Below are 16,238 nucleotides of genomic sequence, written 5' to 3'. Positions count from 1 at the left end.
GACTCACATACTGAAGATGAAGTAATTCTGCTAATTTCTGTAGCTGGGAATGTGTTTTTGGAAGGTATATGAGGCTGGCTTTTAATGGAAAGCTTCTAGACTGAATAAAGTGAGATGGAAAACGTGGCTGGGAGACACACTGCCTGTAAAATCCTATTTTGTTGGAGATCCAAAGTACGCAATACTGTTAATATTGTTGCTTCAGTTTCCAGACAACAGTCTCCCCCACTAAATAAACATGCTACAGTCACTCAGCTTTGACAGAACAAAACAAGTTTTGTAGTTTTAGTTGATGGATTTTGTCTCAAGAAAGATTGCAGCCTGTTGACTGGATTTTCCAACCAAAGTCTCTGCAATGAAATGGAAAAATGAGCCTTTCCCTAGATTCAAAAGACTCTGGTCTGCTTTGGAAAATGTCATTACAGGCTGTCACTAAGATGCCAAATGTTTATCTCATTAATATGTAATTTTTGAGACATCCATTACAGTGATACAACTTCTAGAATCAACATTGTTCTAGTCTGCTATACATTTTTTTTTAAAGGAAGAATGCACAACATTTGACACACAAAAAAATACAGCAGAAATCATTACAGCTTATTTCCTGACTCCTGTGGCTGTGGGATGAAAAGAGGAATCAACACAGCCTTTTCATGAACACGTATTTCACCCTATGAAAGAGCTTGCAGAAGTCAAGAGGGGATTTCACTGCACCTGGTTGGGTCACCCATATCACACCTGGTGTGATCTAAAAAAAATACACATTTCTGCATTTTCACTGAATGAGAATTGTGAAACTGTCGATCATTTTCTCTTTTCAACAGAGTATGACTGATTCATTTAGATAACTTGTTTCTAGTGATCTGCAGGGTTGAGATTTAACTAAGAATATTTGCTCAAGAACTTAAAGGCAGAATGTGCGACATTTTACACAAACATATCAGAAACAGCAATAGCAGAAATAAAGTCTATTCTATATAATTATCTCTCTGACAATGAGTGAGAAGCACGAGTCCCGCCAGCTGTACAGTTGTCGGGCCGTGTTTACATCGTGTTTACATCATGTTTACATCGTGTTTACATCATGTTTACATCATGCTTACATGAACGGGACTGACCTGCATACAAAGCTGCTTCTGTCACGGACGAGAGAAAAGAAGAATAACAGCCTGCCCACTGCTGATTTGGTCACATAAGTGTCTTTAGATGTCAGTCATTCTGTTTCAATTATACATGCAATGTGAAGCTATGAGTTAAGCAAAGTGTGCTAACATTAGCCTGCTAACACAACAATGCAGGCCACAGGAAATTGCAGCTCAAACAAAGGACAATTGAGTCCACTGCTTGCACTTAATGGTGCTTAATTATAGTGCGTTCTAATTGATAACTTCTTTGTGCAAACGTGAGTGGAGGGGTTTTTGAGGTGTCCCGCTGGAGGAGAGCAGAGGATTCAGAATTTTCCATATTGTACTGTTGTTGATGGAAAAAATAAATAAAAACTAAGTTAAAAAAATAAAATAAAAATTAACTCTGATTAATTATCTAAATTCAACAATTATGAATGTGATTTAAAATAATAATAATTCAAATGAGCATTTGGGCACGAGATACAAGCAGCATCTACCTGAGCTGTTCAGTTTGTAAAGTCAGAGTCCTCAGGTTTAAATAAACAATCACTTACGATAGTTAGAATGCACTTCCTCTATCTCCTCCTCAGACTGCTTCTTTGAGAAAACCATGACCTGCAAGAGATGTTGATGACATCATGTACATTAGCCATTACCATCAATATAAGAGGAATGAGCTCAAGAGTAGACAAATTCTTGTTATCACATTCTCCATTTAGTATTTCCCCTAAATGGTACTTTGTCCATCCCTGAGATGGAACAAATTCAATTCAATTCAATTTATTTTGTATAGCGTCAACTCATAACAAGTGTTATCTCAAGACACTTTACAAAAAGCAGGTAAAAGACCTTACTCTTTGTCTGTTAACATTACAAAAGAGCAGGTAAAAAGACCTTACTCATTGTTATGTTACAAAAAGCAGGTAAAAGACCTTACTTATTGTTATGTTACAAAAAGCAGGTAAAAGACCTTACTCATTGTTATGTTACAAAAAGCAGGTAAAAGACCTTACTTATTGTTATGTTACAAAAAGCAGGTAAAAGACCTTACTTATTACTATGTTACAAAAAGCAGGTAAAAGACCTTACTTATTACTATGTTACAAAAAGCAGGTAAAAGACCTTACTTATTACTATGTTACAAAAAGCAGGTAAAAGACCTTACTTATTACTATGTTACAAAAAGCAGGTAAAAGACCTTACTCATTGTTATGTTACAAAAAGCAGGTAAAAAACCTTACTTATTGTTATGTTACAAAAAGCAGGTAAAAGACCTTACTCATTGTTATGTTACAAAAAGCAGGTAAAATACCTTAGTTATTACTATGTTAAAAATCTGTTTCATAAGAGTCTTATTTCTACCTGCCTTTCCTCTTTTACTGAACATCACAGCTACCTGCTTTTTAGCCACAAGCAGTAAAAATGTATAAATAAATTAACTCTACGGGGGAACATTTTTAAAGAAAAAATAATAAAACATTTCAAGCTTTCTTTTCATTTCAGCGATTCCATTAAGTACTCACAGGTTTGGCTTTCCCCTGCAGCTGATTCTTGATCTTCTCATTGGCCTCCACCTCTTTGGCAATATCTTCAGCTGACAGAGGACAGAGAAATCTTCATTACTCCAGAGATCACAAATATTGCCCGTTATGAGAGCTGTGCTATCGAGCAAATAAAACGTTTTATCCCCTTGAGGAAGCTCTTCAGTATGAAGACATTCCTGGGGGGGGTGGGGGGGGGCAGTAAATACAAACACAACCTGTTAAGATTAAATCAGTACTCACAGAATGTATTCATGTCTCTAAAGCAGGATCATTCGTTAGACTTAGTAGTCATATCATAGATCAGTTATTGACAAAAACATTTAGAGCATGTTTGTTGCTCGCTGAGAGTTTGTTGGTTTTTAAGGGTAAATAAATATAAAACATTTGATGGTTCCAGCTTTTTGGGGATTACAGACTTTTTCAGTCTCACAGTGAAAAAATAAAGACCAGGACTATCTCTAATACTAAAAGCTAGGAGGACATCACTTTGGTACAGGGAAATTACCATGTTACTGTCTTCTTAAATTTGAATGGCAAAACTGTTGGGAAATAAAAATGTTAAGAAAAACAAATCTTGCTTTAACTGTGTATGTTTCTTAAACTTAATTTATATTGGTTTGTAGAATGAGTGTGTGTATTATATTGTGGTACATGTATTCTAATGTTTCCTCATAATGTGTTTTCTGGTTTTATGTTACTGAATGTTATATATTTTATACACTGTTTACCTAAAGCCTCCGCTAGGGACAAGAGTTGAAAATAAGAAATAGCTGACTGAATAACTGTGTGCAGCACATCAGTTTCATGTTCTGTATTAAACTGTGTTTAATTGCATCATCCATATTTATAAAAAAAAAATAAAAATAAAAAATCAATTCAATTTGATTCAGTTCCCAACTGGTGGTTGGTTAAATCACAAACTAATTATTCGGTCATTTTAGTAATTCATCTTCAGCTTTGTTTGATTTATACACAAATATATATATACAGTATATATGAAGAGCTACTTTGCTATTCAGAGTCTTGCATGCTGGATAAACATTATAGTGGGTCTGTTATTTTGCTTCAGAAGTCTGAAGATGGTCACCTGATTTTGGGTTTAAGGAATCACACTGAGCGTTGTAGATTTGGACGAACTCCCGGTGTCTTTTGATCATCTGGTCCCGTGAGCCCTGCATGGAGAGGTGGCACTCCCTCAGCCTCCTCTTCAGCTCCTGCAGGGACAGCAGGTTGTACACCGCCTTCCCCATCGGGCGCCTTGTCCCCCCAATGGAACTGCAACCAGCAGGCGGACTTGTTCATTTCTGCTTATCATCAGCTATGACTTGATCATGCATCTGTCTGCGCTCAGCTGTAATAAACATCTTAAGACTGCTCGAAATAAAAAAGGTATCATTAGCTATAAAAGGATTGATGGATTATGTCAGCTTAATCAAATTTATCATACAGCGGCCACATTGGCAGAGCTCATAACAAAGTGATATTAATGGATGGTAGTTGATATTTGTCAGCCTGGTGCAGACACTCTGATGATCCACAGCCCTGTTATAATCTGGCAAAGACGCCCAATGTCTCTTTTTGGCTACATTTTCTATTTTTCCTTGAATATAAAACATTAAATGGAAGTTATTAAGGCTGGTTGCGGGAGGAATCTTTCTCCTAATGGCTGGCAACAAACAGCCAGAATATTAAAAACCTCTGCACTTTATCATCATGACACCAAGGTCTACTCCTGATGAAGTGTTTTGCACTGTAACACAAATATAATCAATCATTAGCAGAACCTCATAATTTCTGCATGGGTCCTTGAACGCCCTGGAGAAGCTGGTTTCAGAGGCCACTCACAAGGATCAGTGTGTCATGTAACGTCAGAGTGTCTTCAGCAAGTAATGAAGCCAGGTAATTATGATAAGACTACAAATGTACTAGTAAGAGCAATTGTGTTTTTGCAGTGATTTACATTTTAAACAAACAAAAGCTTAGAAGGACTAAGTGAAGAGCTGTTTAAGAAAGAAAAGAAGTGAGCAGAAACGATCAAGTCAGACAGTGGAAAGAGCAGGTAGCAGAAAAAGTGTATAAAACAGATAAAGCCAATACCATCCTACTTTATATATAGAGTGAAGTCTGGGAAACAGATGAATATGTGAGCTTAGACCTGATTTACTCTGGCAGGAGTGTCTGCACCCCCCTTAATTCAGAAAGATCTCAGCCAGACTGGGCAGGGTCTGCAAAACCTCAACAGTATATCTAATATGGAAAAGGTGTAACACAATGACTGACTGTAGAGGGGACAGCCGTAAAGGAGAGCCAAGAAGACTGCCACTGATGTAGAGCATTCAGGATATATATTCTTAATGTGAAGTTACAGAAATGTCAGGCCAATGCAAATGTATTTATGTTTTTTAGAAGCCATATGATGTAGCTGTTAAAATGAGCTACATAGCCTAGCAGCCTGCTGCTATGTTCTATGATTTGTTTCTCCATTTACAGTAGTTGTAGGCTGATCTGATTTGTCAAAGTATTGATCTGTGCTCATTAATAATTCACATTAGAAAATGAACTGAAAAGTTCCATAATGTTCTTATTTTCTGTGACTGTACAGAACTGCCTCTATACCAGGACCTTTACAGTACCTCCTAGCCCGACCAACATACTGGGACGAGTAGAGATAAATGTGAACGGCAACACTTCCCCTCTCTTTCTAGTCTTTGGAAAATCTATGAAGCGTCTTTAACTTAAATACTACCTCCTGATGAAAGAGTATGACAGCATGAGTAAACAACAGTAGAGAGCCTTCCTGTAAGTGTTCGGTGATGAGGCTTTTTACCTCCTCAAGCTCTCCTTCTTCTCTCCTCTGCTCAGACACGTGTCCAGATGTTTGTTGATGAACTGCTGCGGCACGCTCACAGAACACACAGGACACTCCACTGGAAAAAAAAAAACGATTCACAAAAAGGAAGGCTAAAGTTAGCATCCTAATTTCAAACCATAAATACATTTTAGGTGCTTGAGTCACATTAAATTCCACTACCAGTGAAAACAACTCACCTAAGATAAAAATAAATCGGCACAGAGCTAACCTTTCTGATTTAAATCAAACTATTTAATAATCTAAAAAAAGCAAAAAGCAACAATACATTTTCTTGAAAAAGTTTGGGAGTATTATCTTGAGTCCTTGAGGGGTGTTTTCAGTTTGGGACTAATTTGAACGCTCATACTACAGTGCTTCTGCAGACAGCCTCAAGCAGACACTCGACAAACTGCAGGATTTTGCACTTTCACGTTGGCTTCATTTTTCAACATCAGAGGTGACGCTTGCTCACAGCTCTACATTATTCTTATAGGGTGAAAGCTGAGCCTGCTTCTTAGATGTATAGAAGTAAAATAAATGAAAAAGCAAACTTAAAGTGTGATCACAGTAACTGCAAACTTTGGTAATAAACAACGGATGTCCAAAGGCAGTTTTTTTTTTCTTCGACCTATATTGATAATGTTAACGTTTTTTGGTCAGTGAAAGGCAACACTTACAGCTTATACAACTGCAGTTTGTATCTTCTGCTGCTTCTGCTGCTTTGGATCTACCAGCAGCATATTCTAGCTTTCCTTTTATGATGATTGAGTGAGATTTCAACCCTAAGAGTCAGTTAACAAACAATAAGCTGAGTGACGCTGTGCTCTTAACCTGCACATTTAAAAGTCTTTACCTTTGATTACAGGCTTTACATCTTTGAATGGTGAAGAGGAATGTGCCATCTCCGCTCCTGTGTTTATAAAGTATGAGCATGTGTCCTCCTGTTTGATTGACATGAACGTCTGCATAAATCCCTCCTCTGCATCAATCGGCTCTTCCTTCACACACACTGGAGGTTGAGCAGTAGCTGAATGCAGATCAGTGCTGATTACACTGGAAGTGCGTGCAGTCCGCGATCCCTGCTGAGTACAATGAGCAGCAGAACTTTCCCGATGGGTTTCTTTCGAGGGAGATGTCTTTGGCCTCTTTTGGAAAAAGTGACTCAAAACGGTGCTCTTACACTTCTGGCCTTTCTCTCTGGGAGTTTTGCATTTGACAGCTGAAGCTGGAGTCTTTGGGGATATTGGAGGAGAGTCAAAATTTGCCTTTGACAACTGCTGCCTGGAAAAAGGAAAATAAAGGCAAAGTGCATGTGAATGAAAACGTGTGCGGCATGTGATGAAGCGAGCAGTCCACCATCACTCTTTGACAAGATAGAGCTCAATCTGATACATTATGCAGCACCTCCTGCGCCTCTAACAAAAGAAAGTATATACCTCCAAACATTTATCAACAAGTACATGTCAAATAACATAAAGAGGCAAAGGAGGGTGAAAACACATTGTATTTGCAGATAATGGCATTGAGAGCTCTTGAACGTCAGCTGCACCTGCTCAATTATCGCTTTCCTTTCCTCCGGACCGAGAGAAACACTTCTTTGGCTTCACTCTTGGAAATGTGGAAAGCAAACAAATTGCAACTGGGCCATTACTTGGCAATAAAATGGAACCAATGAGGTGTGTGATGTTCCCTTTTCCATATTTAAAACTTATTTAGACTCACTGTCCCCATTAGGGTACATTAACACTCGTTCACACACACACAGTATTGCCACAACTGCTGTGCACAAATGTGATATTTTACCCACAAAGACCTTAAAGAAATGTTGTCTCCTTCCAGCATAAATCCATGACAATGCATACATCCAGGAAAACAAACACATTCTTTTCAGTCCTTTAAGTCTGATAGATTTCCATAAGTCAAAGAATAAAGGAGGAAAGTTCTATGAAAAATCACCCAAACCATCATGAGTGACTCATCAAAGAGTGGCCGTTCATACACTGTCTTAACCATTGTCCCTGTGGTTTATTTTGAGCTCATTGGTTGCTTTTAAACGCTTACAGCACTGTGACTCAGCACAACCTGGCTAGTTCCAATGTTCTATCATTACACATAACAGCCATCAGTTTCTGCCTCATTTGAGTAAAGATGTGTTTCCATATCGTTAGTGTGTCAAATGGTTCTAAATAGTGCTGAGTGCAGGTTTACTGGCTGTTGCCATGGAGAAGACACCTGTCAGAAGAGCAAATAAGTCCTTATTTTAAGACATCACGTACATAAAAGGTTTACTTTGCGTTTAAAACTAGTCACTGAAGTTATGCAATGACCTCTAAGGATTTGAAGTGAAGGGGATTTTTTTTTTGTTAAGTAATAAACGCAAGGGACACCTCTTTAAAAAATGCTTTAAATGATCTGCACCACCAATGGTCCAAAAAACAGTTAAAAGTCTCAATGAAAACAAAATGGTATTCCTTCTATTGGCATTACCTTATTGTAGCTCAGACACCATAATATGAAAAATGATTTTTCTGACTCCTCTTCCAAAATAAAACTCAATGTCTGCCCGGGCTTGGCTTGAACTCATTGTAGGTGGAGAATGAGGACGTGGAGCTGATCTAAATATAACAGTTCAATCCGACCATATCCAAAACTCATTATTCTGAAGGGGGAAGGACACTCAAGCCATTCATAATATACAGACCATATCTCTCAGGGTATTATGAATGGAAGAGAGGCTTGGCAGTGGCTGCAAATTTATACTTTAAAATGACCAATTTACTGGAAACAAAGCAAGGCACAAAAAGTATAAGAAATGAGCTACAATATGTAAAAATCAAGACACTGGGAAGCACACCAAGAATCCCTGTGAGGTCAAAATGCTGTTCTGAGGGAATCAACACAGAAGTTTAGGTTTTTAGTTTGAAGTCTGACTGACACCCTAACCCGACCTAAGACCCACAAACAAGTCAACAACAACTACTTCAATTACAACACTAGTTACATTTATTTTGTCCCATGGTTCTTCTCATATAATTAGTAAGTATAAAGATGTGTTTATTTTTCTATGCATTAACCTCTTTTTCCTGCATTCTTCTTACTAAGAAAAACATTTTTTTCCAGCGATAAAAACTACTATGGCCATTATAGCCCATAGTAATTCAAATATCTTGTTTACTGCTGCAGAGTCAAAAGTCTTTTCACTACAAAATGTGTTAAAAGAGTTACAAAAAAGAGTGCTAACAGTGCATTTTCTTTACATTGCTGAGGTTGAGGTGAGTATGTTTCACATGTGAATTCATAGAGGGAAAATGAAAAGAGGGCTGTACACTCACTTGTGAATTTGCTCACCATATACAGTATATTGTTGTAAGTGGAGCATTCTGTAAGTGACTCAGTAATGAGGTAAGCACTCAGGGTTAAGAGTTTCTTTTTGTTTGAGTTTTGTTTTTTCCCTCTCTTTCATGTAAAACAAAAGGAGAACAGGCTTGATAATATGTTTTACCCAGGCCCAACTTTTTCATGTGACAGAGACAGTTCTTGTCTTTGGGCAGTAGATATTATTCGGTGCAAATGAATAAATCCAAAACAAAGACTAACTGTTTGAGACAAATCCATTACCACGTAACAACAAGACTTTATGACAGAGCTATCTATCAAAGAAAGAATTGCATGCTTTAGCTGCCCAACACTAGACAACAGGAAATTAAAAAACTGAACACAGAGGAGATGCGTAAGCGACTCATCTCAGCAGTGATGACAATCAGAGAGGGTGAAGTTTGAAGAGAGACCTCTCAGAGTGGGATAATATTGATGTAATCAATGGAAAGGTAAACTGACAACTATAATATCGTATAAAAGCAATCATCCCATATATTTACATTAGCCAGTTATTTTTGTTGTTTATTATACAGGGACAAAGCTCACTGATTAACTTAAAGCCAGTCTGTGTCCACCTAGCAGGGTGAGAGTGAGACCCATCCATAATGCACCCAACACAGACCAGTCATAAAACGTCATAGACTTATCTATTTCTGAAAAAGCAGCAGCATGACCCCGAGGAGATGTGTCCTCTGTTGTCCTTTCATATTATCACTTTTTCACAGGAAAAAGACTGATACAAAGTGAGGATCATATGATGAGAAAGAAATTATGACCTTAAACCAGGAGGCCATAGAGTGCCCAGCTGAGCCCCAAGATTGTAAATTGTAGTTTATTTCACTAAACAAAAACAGTATGACACTGCAGAAAACAGCTGCACATGAAGCAGCCTGTCAAAGAAAATCAATGAGCACAAGTAAACAGCTATAAGCTGTACCCGTGCGGCCAGTGCCACCAATAACAAAACATTAAGGAAAATGTTTTCCTACACTGCAATGAATGTCACTGCAGAAAAAAATCCAATTTAAAGAACCAAGAAATGTCTTTTAGACCAGCTCAGCCTGGATACTGCTCCCTCTGCCTACATACTAATCTAATGAAAAAAAAAAAAAAGCAATACAACACAGAGAAACGTGCCCTGTGCGACCCCAGCTTATGAAAACAAAATCCCCATTTGATTTACAGAAAATCCGTAAAATCACAAGTAGATTACTGGAAGGCAATTATAAGCATTTTTCTAATGCTGGTAAATTGTAGTTAAGTGAAACAGGTTCCCTTGTGGACATATTGTAATCTGCACAATAACAAGTAATTCTACCTGAAATCCCCATGGTAAACCTTTTTCTCCTCAGTTCCTCGAGTCTTGATGTGTACAGATGTACAGAAGGTGCACCTGTGTTCAGAGTAAAAAGGTTTACATGGATATTGGGAAAAGTCTTATGTCCTGATCTGTTATTTTCAATTATTGTGGTCTCTCTCGAAGGAAAAAATAATCAAATGTAAAAACTTTTTTGTGGTTACAAAAAGGACCGTTCAAGTTCGTGGATTTCATTGTTCTATGATGATAAAGTAAGGTAGCAGTTTCTTAACTTCCACCATCTGTGTCTCTTCATGCTGTCAAATGTTTTAATGAAGCACTATCAGATGACCACAGCTTGTACTGAAAAAAAAACCCTACATTTAAAATGGATGAGTGTTGAAGTGCTAGGGATGTAACAGTATTGTCAACTTCACGATATCCAGAGTTCAAAAGTGTCTTGACACCGCCGTGGTTTGTGACGGTATGAAACGATGGGTCTTATGGGCATAAAATGTAGTTTTGTTTCTGCTGCAGAGGAGCAGAGTGGAGGGAATTGGGAACTAGGGAAACAATCGTCTAATGAAGCCCCCATCATTTTTTGCGCTCTCCTCGCTGCCTCAGATATAGAACAGTGACACGGGAAATGGTGGACACCAACTTTATTTGCGAGGGAGTAGGCTACAGAAAAACGATTTTAAATCTGACGGGTGGAAGCATTTCGGTTTTCTTGTGTCGAGAAATGAAAAAGCAGAAAAGGTGCCAGACAAACAAAAAACAGTATGAAGACACTGCCAGACTGCGGTAACCTACACGTCAAGGAATACGAGTCACCACTTGGCAAATAGTCATCCCTGAAAAGATGCTAAAAAAAGTACAGCCAAGCCAAAGATTCTAAAGGAAGCGTTTGCCTAACCTATTATTCCATTTTACAAAAAGGGACTTCAGGTCATTTGACCCATCTCATACCCTGTCTCAATGTCCAATCATTGTTTAATAAATGGCCATCTCTCTTTATATTTAGTAACAATTAATATCGCAATATTATTGTATTGTGAGATTCTGATGTTGTTACATCCCTACAAAGTCCACACTTTGAATTACTTCACCCCTGTTACAATTGTAGTTCTGATTTTAAAAACAGCTAATGCTGATGCAGTCTGCACACAGGTCCATTTATAAAGTTAGCCCTGATGGACATAAGACAGTTCTAATGTGTTGTAAGGTTACCTTGCAGCTCGAAAGTTTACGACCAAGTCATCCAACAAACGGTTGTTCCTTAGATCTTGTTCTGTTGCTGCCTAAAAGAAAAGGAAAAATTATACAAGAGGGAAATCTTTACCCGGCTAACACAGTGTATTACAGATAACAACCTGCAATCCTGAATTCTTAATTTGAGCTGTGACTCTGATGACTATGCAGATTCATACTTACTGTATTGCAAAGAGGACACTGCAGCTTATAGGAGAGAAATTTTCGGATACACAAGGAGCAAACTGTGGAATAAATTGCAAACAATACTTTAACAAAGCAAAACTTAGGAGGAGAAAAAAGATGCAGAGTCTATTAAAACAATAAGATGTAAGCTAAGATCCATCCACCTAAATAAACTGATCTAACTTAAGCAAGGAACTCACTCTGTTATTGTCAGAGAGAAAGGGAGGAACCAGACACTACAAATGCTTCATTTGTTTCTGGAGTGGCTGGATTACACACTTACTGCAAAAAACTCCACTATTTTCAAAAGAAATCAAGTATTATTCAGATGTTTAATTAACTGCCTAACTGCAAAAGTAGTTGTTTTCTTAAGACTCTCTGCTGCTTCATTTTGCTCTTTGTACAACCCACTCAAAGTAGTATGTTGTACATACTCAAAACATTGCTATACATTCAATAACAGCAACAGCAAAAAACACCTCAGCTATAGTTAAAGTTTTTCTGCTTGTTTGTTACTTACAGTTGTGAGAACATTTAGTCATCATTGTTATGTTGAGGAAGTCGAAGCAAATGGGACACCTGAGCAGGGTGTCAACATTCTGCACAAGAGAGAAATCTCAGTCAGAGTGACTCATTGATACTTATGTTCAAAATAAGAATAAACAGGAGAGTTAGCAACACAGACTTTTTTGGTGAATCTAAGCTATCATAAACAATGCTGAGATAGTTGCATTAGTAATTCATACTTTAATTTCAATTAATTTAGCATGAAAAGAGACTTCCTTAAGTGTATCTATAACCAACAGAGTATGGATATTGTAAATTATAGAATTTCCGAGCTTGATTGCGTCACTTTCAATAAACAAAAGTGTAACAACAAGACAACCTACACATGCTCCTTGTGTTTATTTTCATAGTAAATATTGTAATGGACAGAGTAACACTCAGCATTTCCTTACAAACCCGTTATCCAGGTAAATGTTTGTTTTGGCAGTGTAGCAGTCATGACGTTAACGTTTCCTTTACGTTAACCATGAAATGACCACAGGGTTCAAAGTGACGTCATGTTTCATATTTTAAACTTAAGTTGATTGTTGTTGTTGATATTTGGCTCTGTTGAAATGACTTTGACTCGTTGAGTAATGTGGGAAAGCTATTGTTTATGTTTTCTTTAGCTAAGAGCTAATAGCCGTGTTAGCTCAGGACCATTTGAGACTAAATTCATCACTTACATTTAAAGATGACAGGCCAGGGGGGAAATCCGCTTCAACCTGAAAGGCCATGTCAGTGAACAAAATTTACTATTGGAGACAATAACAAATCTTATAGTTAGGGCGGCTGGTAGCAATCAAAGTCCCGCTCGAAGGGACGCAGGACGTCTCGCGCGTTGTGTCATTTGACGACTTCCGGTAAGTATTTGGATTTCCGAAAGAAAGTGAGAAAAGTTGTCATTCGTTTTTAATAACATCAGACATTTTAAATACTCAAAAATTACGAACATTTTTTTTTTTTTTATAATGTTTTGACAAAGTTCAGAACCATGGATGTAAAAATTTGACCATAGAAAAAACGTGTGTTGGTCTCCTGGAGGAAGTAAAACAACATGAAGCTGTGCGTAAAAAAAAGAGGCTGTAAAAAAAAGTCCTGCAAAAAATTCAGTAAAGCTCAGACATATCTTATTCTTTGCTACATTATTATCCCAATTGGAGATTTTTTTTCCAGTTATATTCTATCGAACAAACCACAACAATGGATAGGAAATGTGTCTATTTGCATTGGCATAATTGCAATTCTAACACTTCTAAATCTGCAGACTTGCCTGATGACTTTCTGACTGGTTTCTCTTGGATTGATGGTATTTTTTATTGTAATTGATGAACAAAGTAAAGTAGCTTATTTATTGAACAAGTCTTGGTACAGTAGGTACAACAGCATAATGATATAACACTTAGTCTAAAATAGTCTATCCTCATTTCCATTTGTTTTCTCAAATGGCTGTTTGTTTACAGGATGCCACATAATTAGATATGTCATTTCTCCTTTTTTTTTTCTTTTTTTTACGATTTTAACATTTCATTACATGTTATAGCAAGGGTTAACTCAGCCATGCAGAATAAACATGCTTTGCTAAATGTTTCTATTGCTGTGTTTAATCTTATGGATTAAATACTTTATTTATATTGAATACCACTCTATGTTAAACATTTATGAATCAGTGCAGGTCATTTTGAAGGACTCTATACATAGCAGGAGAAACCGCAGAGATGAGCCTAACTATATGAAATTAAGCTGAAGGACCCAAAAGCCATACAAATTTCAGGTTCATACAATAAAAAAATGAACCTAAGGGACATAAATAATTTTACAGATGTTTTTTTCTTATTAGTCAAATCTGCTTGTCAAAATGTACACACTGTTAACCATGAAACCAACCAGTGAACCTGAAAGTATTAATCATCAATCTATATTTGTATAGCACACTAAACTAAATATTAAAAGACACATTACAAAAGATGGGGTCAGAAACCTTGTTATATTATTTCAGCTGGTTAACAACCTTACTCTTCGTTATATTATTTACAAAGACCCAACCATAATGCATCATGAGAAAAATTAATATTCCTTAAAAACTGACTGACTGGTCATGCTTCCACTTCATCAGCCTTACTCAACATTTGATGAAGTGAGAATTGATCCTGTGCAACAACTGTAAATATGAAAGTTTAGCCTGTAACCAGGTCCAGGCTAACTGTCAAGGAGAATCATCATACCTTCAGTGTGATGTGGCTTTGAATGCTGTTTCTTTTACGTCAATTATCGCACAGTGTTCAGCTAAACAATCCTTTCACATTTAATGGATTTTTTAAAATGTCATGACGTCTTTTCCTTGAACTGGAAATTCTTATACAGCTTCTAAAGCAACCCACACGTAGTGAACATATAAAGGAAAAAAAGGAAGCTCTCACATCTATTACCTTTACAAAATGTTTTTCAATCACTTTTCTTATTAGTCACTCCTTAATGTTTAGGACCTTTCATTCCATGATTTGACTTTTTTGGGAACCTTTATTAAAACAAGTTGCTTGACTTCAAGCCTCACACTTATATACATAAATAATACTGTATAGTAAAATAGGTGCATGGAGTACAAAGAAATGTACCTTAAATTAAGTAGTTGTAATGTTTACAATTAGTTCACTTTGCAAGGTACAATATAAGAGGTGACCATCTTTCAAGATAAATGTCCATCTGGAGTCACAGTCCTGTGGTCGTACTTTCCATATCATCCTCTATTAAGGTGTTAGCTTCCAGTTACCATTAACATTCAATGTATTATCTGTTGAATCTATGCGAATCCTGCTATATAGACAATATATTACCTTCCTTGGGTGTAATTTATCCTCAACCATCTTCATCCAGTACAGTTCCAGATTGGTTAATATTGCCTTGATTTTGCTGTGATCTTTGTGTGTCGTCAAATAATGTCAGATCTGAAAATACCTGAACAGATCATTCAATGCTACACCATACTGGGTCTGAAGTTAAGGGGAAAGGGGAAGTATCTCCCACCTCTCCAAATCTTTCTTGGCCTGAGAAATTAGTTTAACGTGATTGGCTGTGAATAGTTGTGAGGAGGTGTTGGTCAAAATCACCCCCAAATATTTAAAGCCACCTTTTGGCCACATGAATTTCACTTCTCTGTCTAACCACGGGCAGCTGTTCCCCTTGTGATCATCATTGCTCAGATTTTATCTTTTTTTTTTTTTCGACCCTGATACATCTCATTAAGATTCTAATTGCATGAGAGCAGGTTTGGATGTCAATGAATTTCTTATAAACAAAAGAATGTCATCTGCAAACAATGCTATTTTGTGCATCATCCCCCTGCCGTGTACTTTTCCTTCAATGTAATTGTTTTCTCTAATCAATTCAGATATAGGGATTCAATACTTAAAGCAAACTGTATGTTTGAGGCAGGGGTTCCTTTCTGAACACCTCTTTAAAGTTTAAAAAATATCACGGCAGTAGCTGTTCACCATCTGTGTGTAACTCTAGATCTCTGTTTTCTTGACATGTTTTTTTAATTCTCTCAGTTTTATACCCTTGATGGAATGCGTATAGAAAAACTTATTTAAAGAGAAGTACTTTTATAAAGAAGCTGCTTCTTTATGAGCACAAATATGAACAACAAGAGTGTCCTTGTGGTCTCTGAAACATGGCAAAACAACTTCACCTTGATTTTATTATTTCACACGTGTGCTGCAATGTGATCATTTAACCACATGAAAATCCAGAGAAAGTTATGTAGAGGGATTAGTATGCTAAGCAGTGTTGCAGTATTTTTTCTGGTGGTTTGGAGTATCCAGACTTTAGAGCTTTTGGCCAAGTGTTGCCAAACATTAATGACTCTTTCCAAATGTTCTCCATCACACTACCAAACAATATGGTTACAAGTTTTCCTGGCATCAGAAGAGTGGGCTCTTTTAATCAATTTTTAAATTCAATGTTGCAATTGTATACACACCATTAATCATTGAGGGTAAATTCAGATTAACACTGTGAGAGACAAGCTTCTCACACACACACATAGGCCCAAAAAAATA

General features: G+C 37.0%; 1 protein-coding gene across 5 annotated transcripts in view; it reads right to left on the bottom strand.

The window, feature by feature from the left end:
* rad18 (RAD18 E3 ubiquitin protein ligase) overlaps positions 1 to 13,035 on the bottom strand; it is a 28,608-nt gene extending 15,573 nt beyond the window's left edge. For 2 of the 5 annotated variants that reach the window (XM_029278945.2, XM_029278946.2), the window contains exons 1-10: positions 12,867 to 13,033; positions 12,155 to 12,233; positions 11,632 to 11,693; positions 11,428 to 11,498; positions 10,219 to 10,293; positions 6,376 to 6,803; positions 5,499 to 5,598; positions 3,759 to 3,946; positions 2,651 to 2,721; positions 1,682 to 1,742 (exon numbers count right to left, since the gene is read on the bottom strand). In XM_029278945.2, the coding sequence (XP_029134778.2) occupies positions 1,682 to 1,742; positions 2,651 to 2,721; positions 3,759 to 3,946; positions 5,499 to 5,598; positions 6,376 to 6,803; positions 10,219 to 10,293; positions 11,428 to 11,498; positions 11,632 to 11,693; positions 12,155 to 12,233; positions 12,867 to 12,917 (1,186 nt within the window). In that variant the 5' untranslated portion in view covers positions 12,918 to 13,033. Of the gene's footprint in view, positions 1 to 1,681; positions 1,743 to 2,650; positions 2,722 to 3,758; positions 3,947 to 5,498; positions 5,599 to 6,375; positions 6,804 to 10,218; positions 10,294 to 11,427; positions 11,499 to 11,631; positions 11,694 to 12,154; positions 12,234 to 12,866 lie in introns of all 5 variants that reach the window. The other 3 variants (XM_065954517.1, XM_029278947.2, XM_020642091.3) reach the window with 3 other exon arrangements.
* Between the last annotated feature and the right edge of the window lie 3,203 nt (positions 13,036 to 16,238).

The sequence above is a fragment of the Labrus bergylta genome, chromosome 5 (genome assembly GCF_963930695.1).
Source record: "Labrus bergylta chromosome 5, fLabBer1.1, whole genome shotgun sequence".
In the NCBI taxonomy this organism is placed as follows: Eukaryota; Metazoa; Chordata; class Actinopteri; order Labriformes; family Labridae; genus Labrus; species Labrus bergylta.
This window is presented reverse-complemented; position numbering and strand designations above follow the sequence as displayed.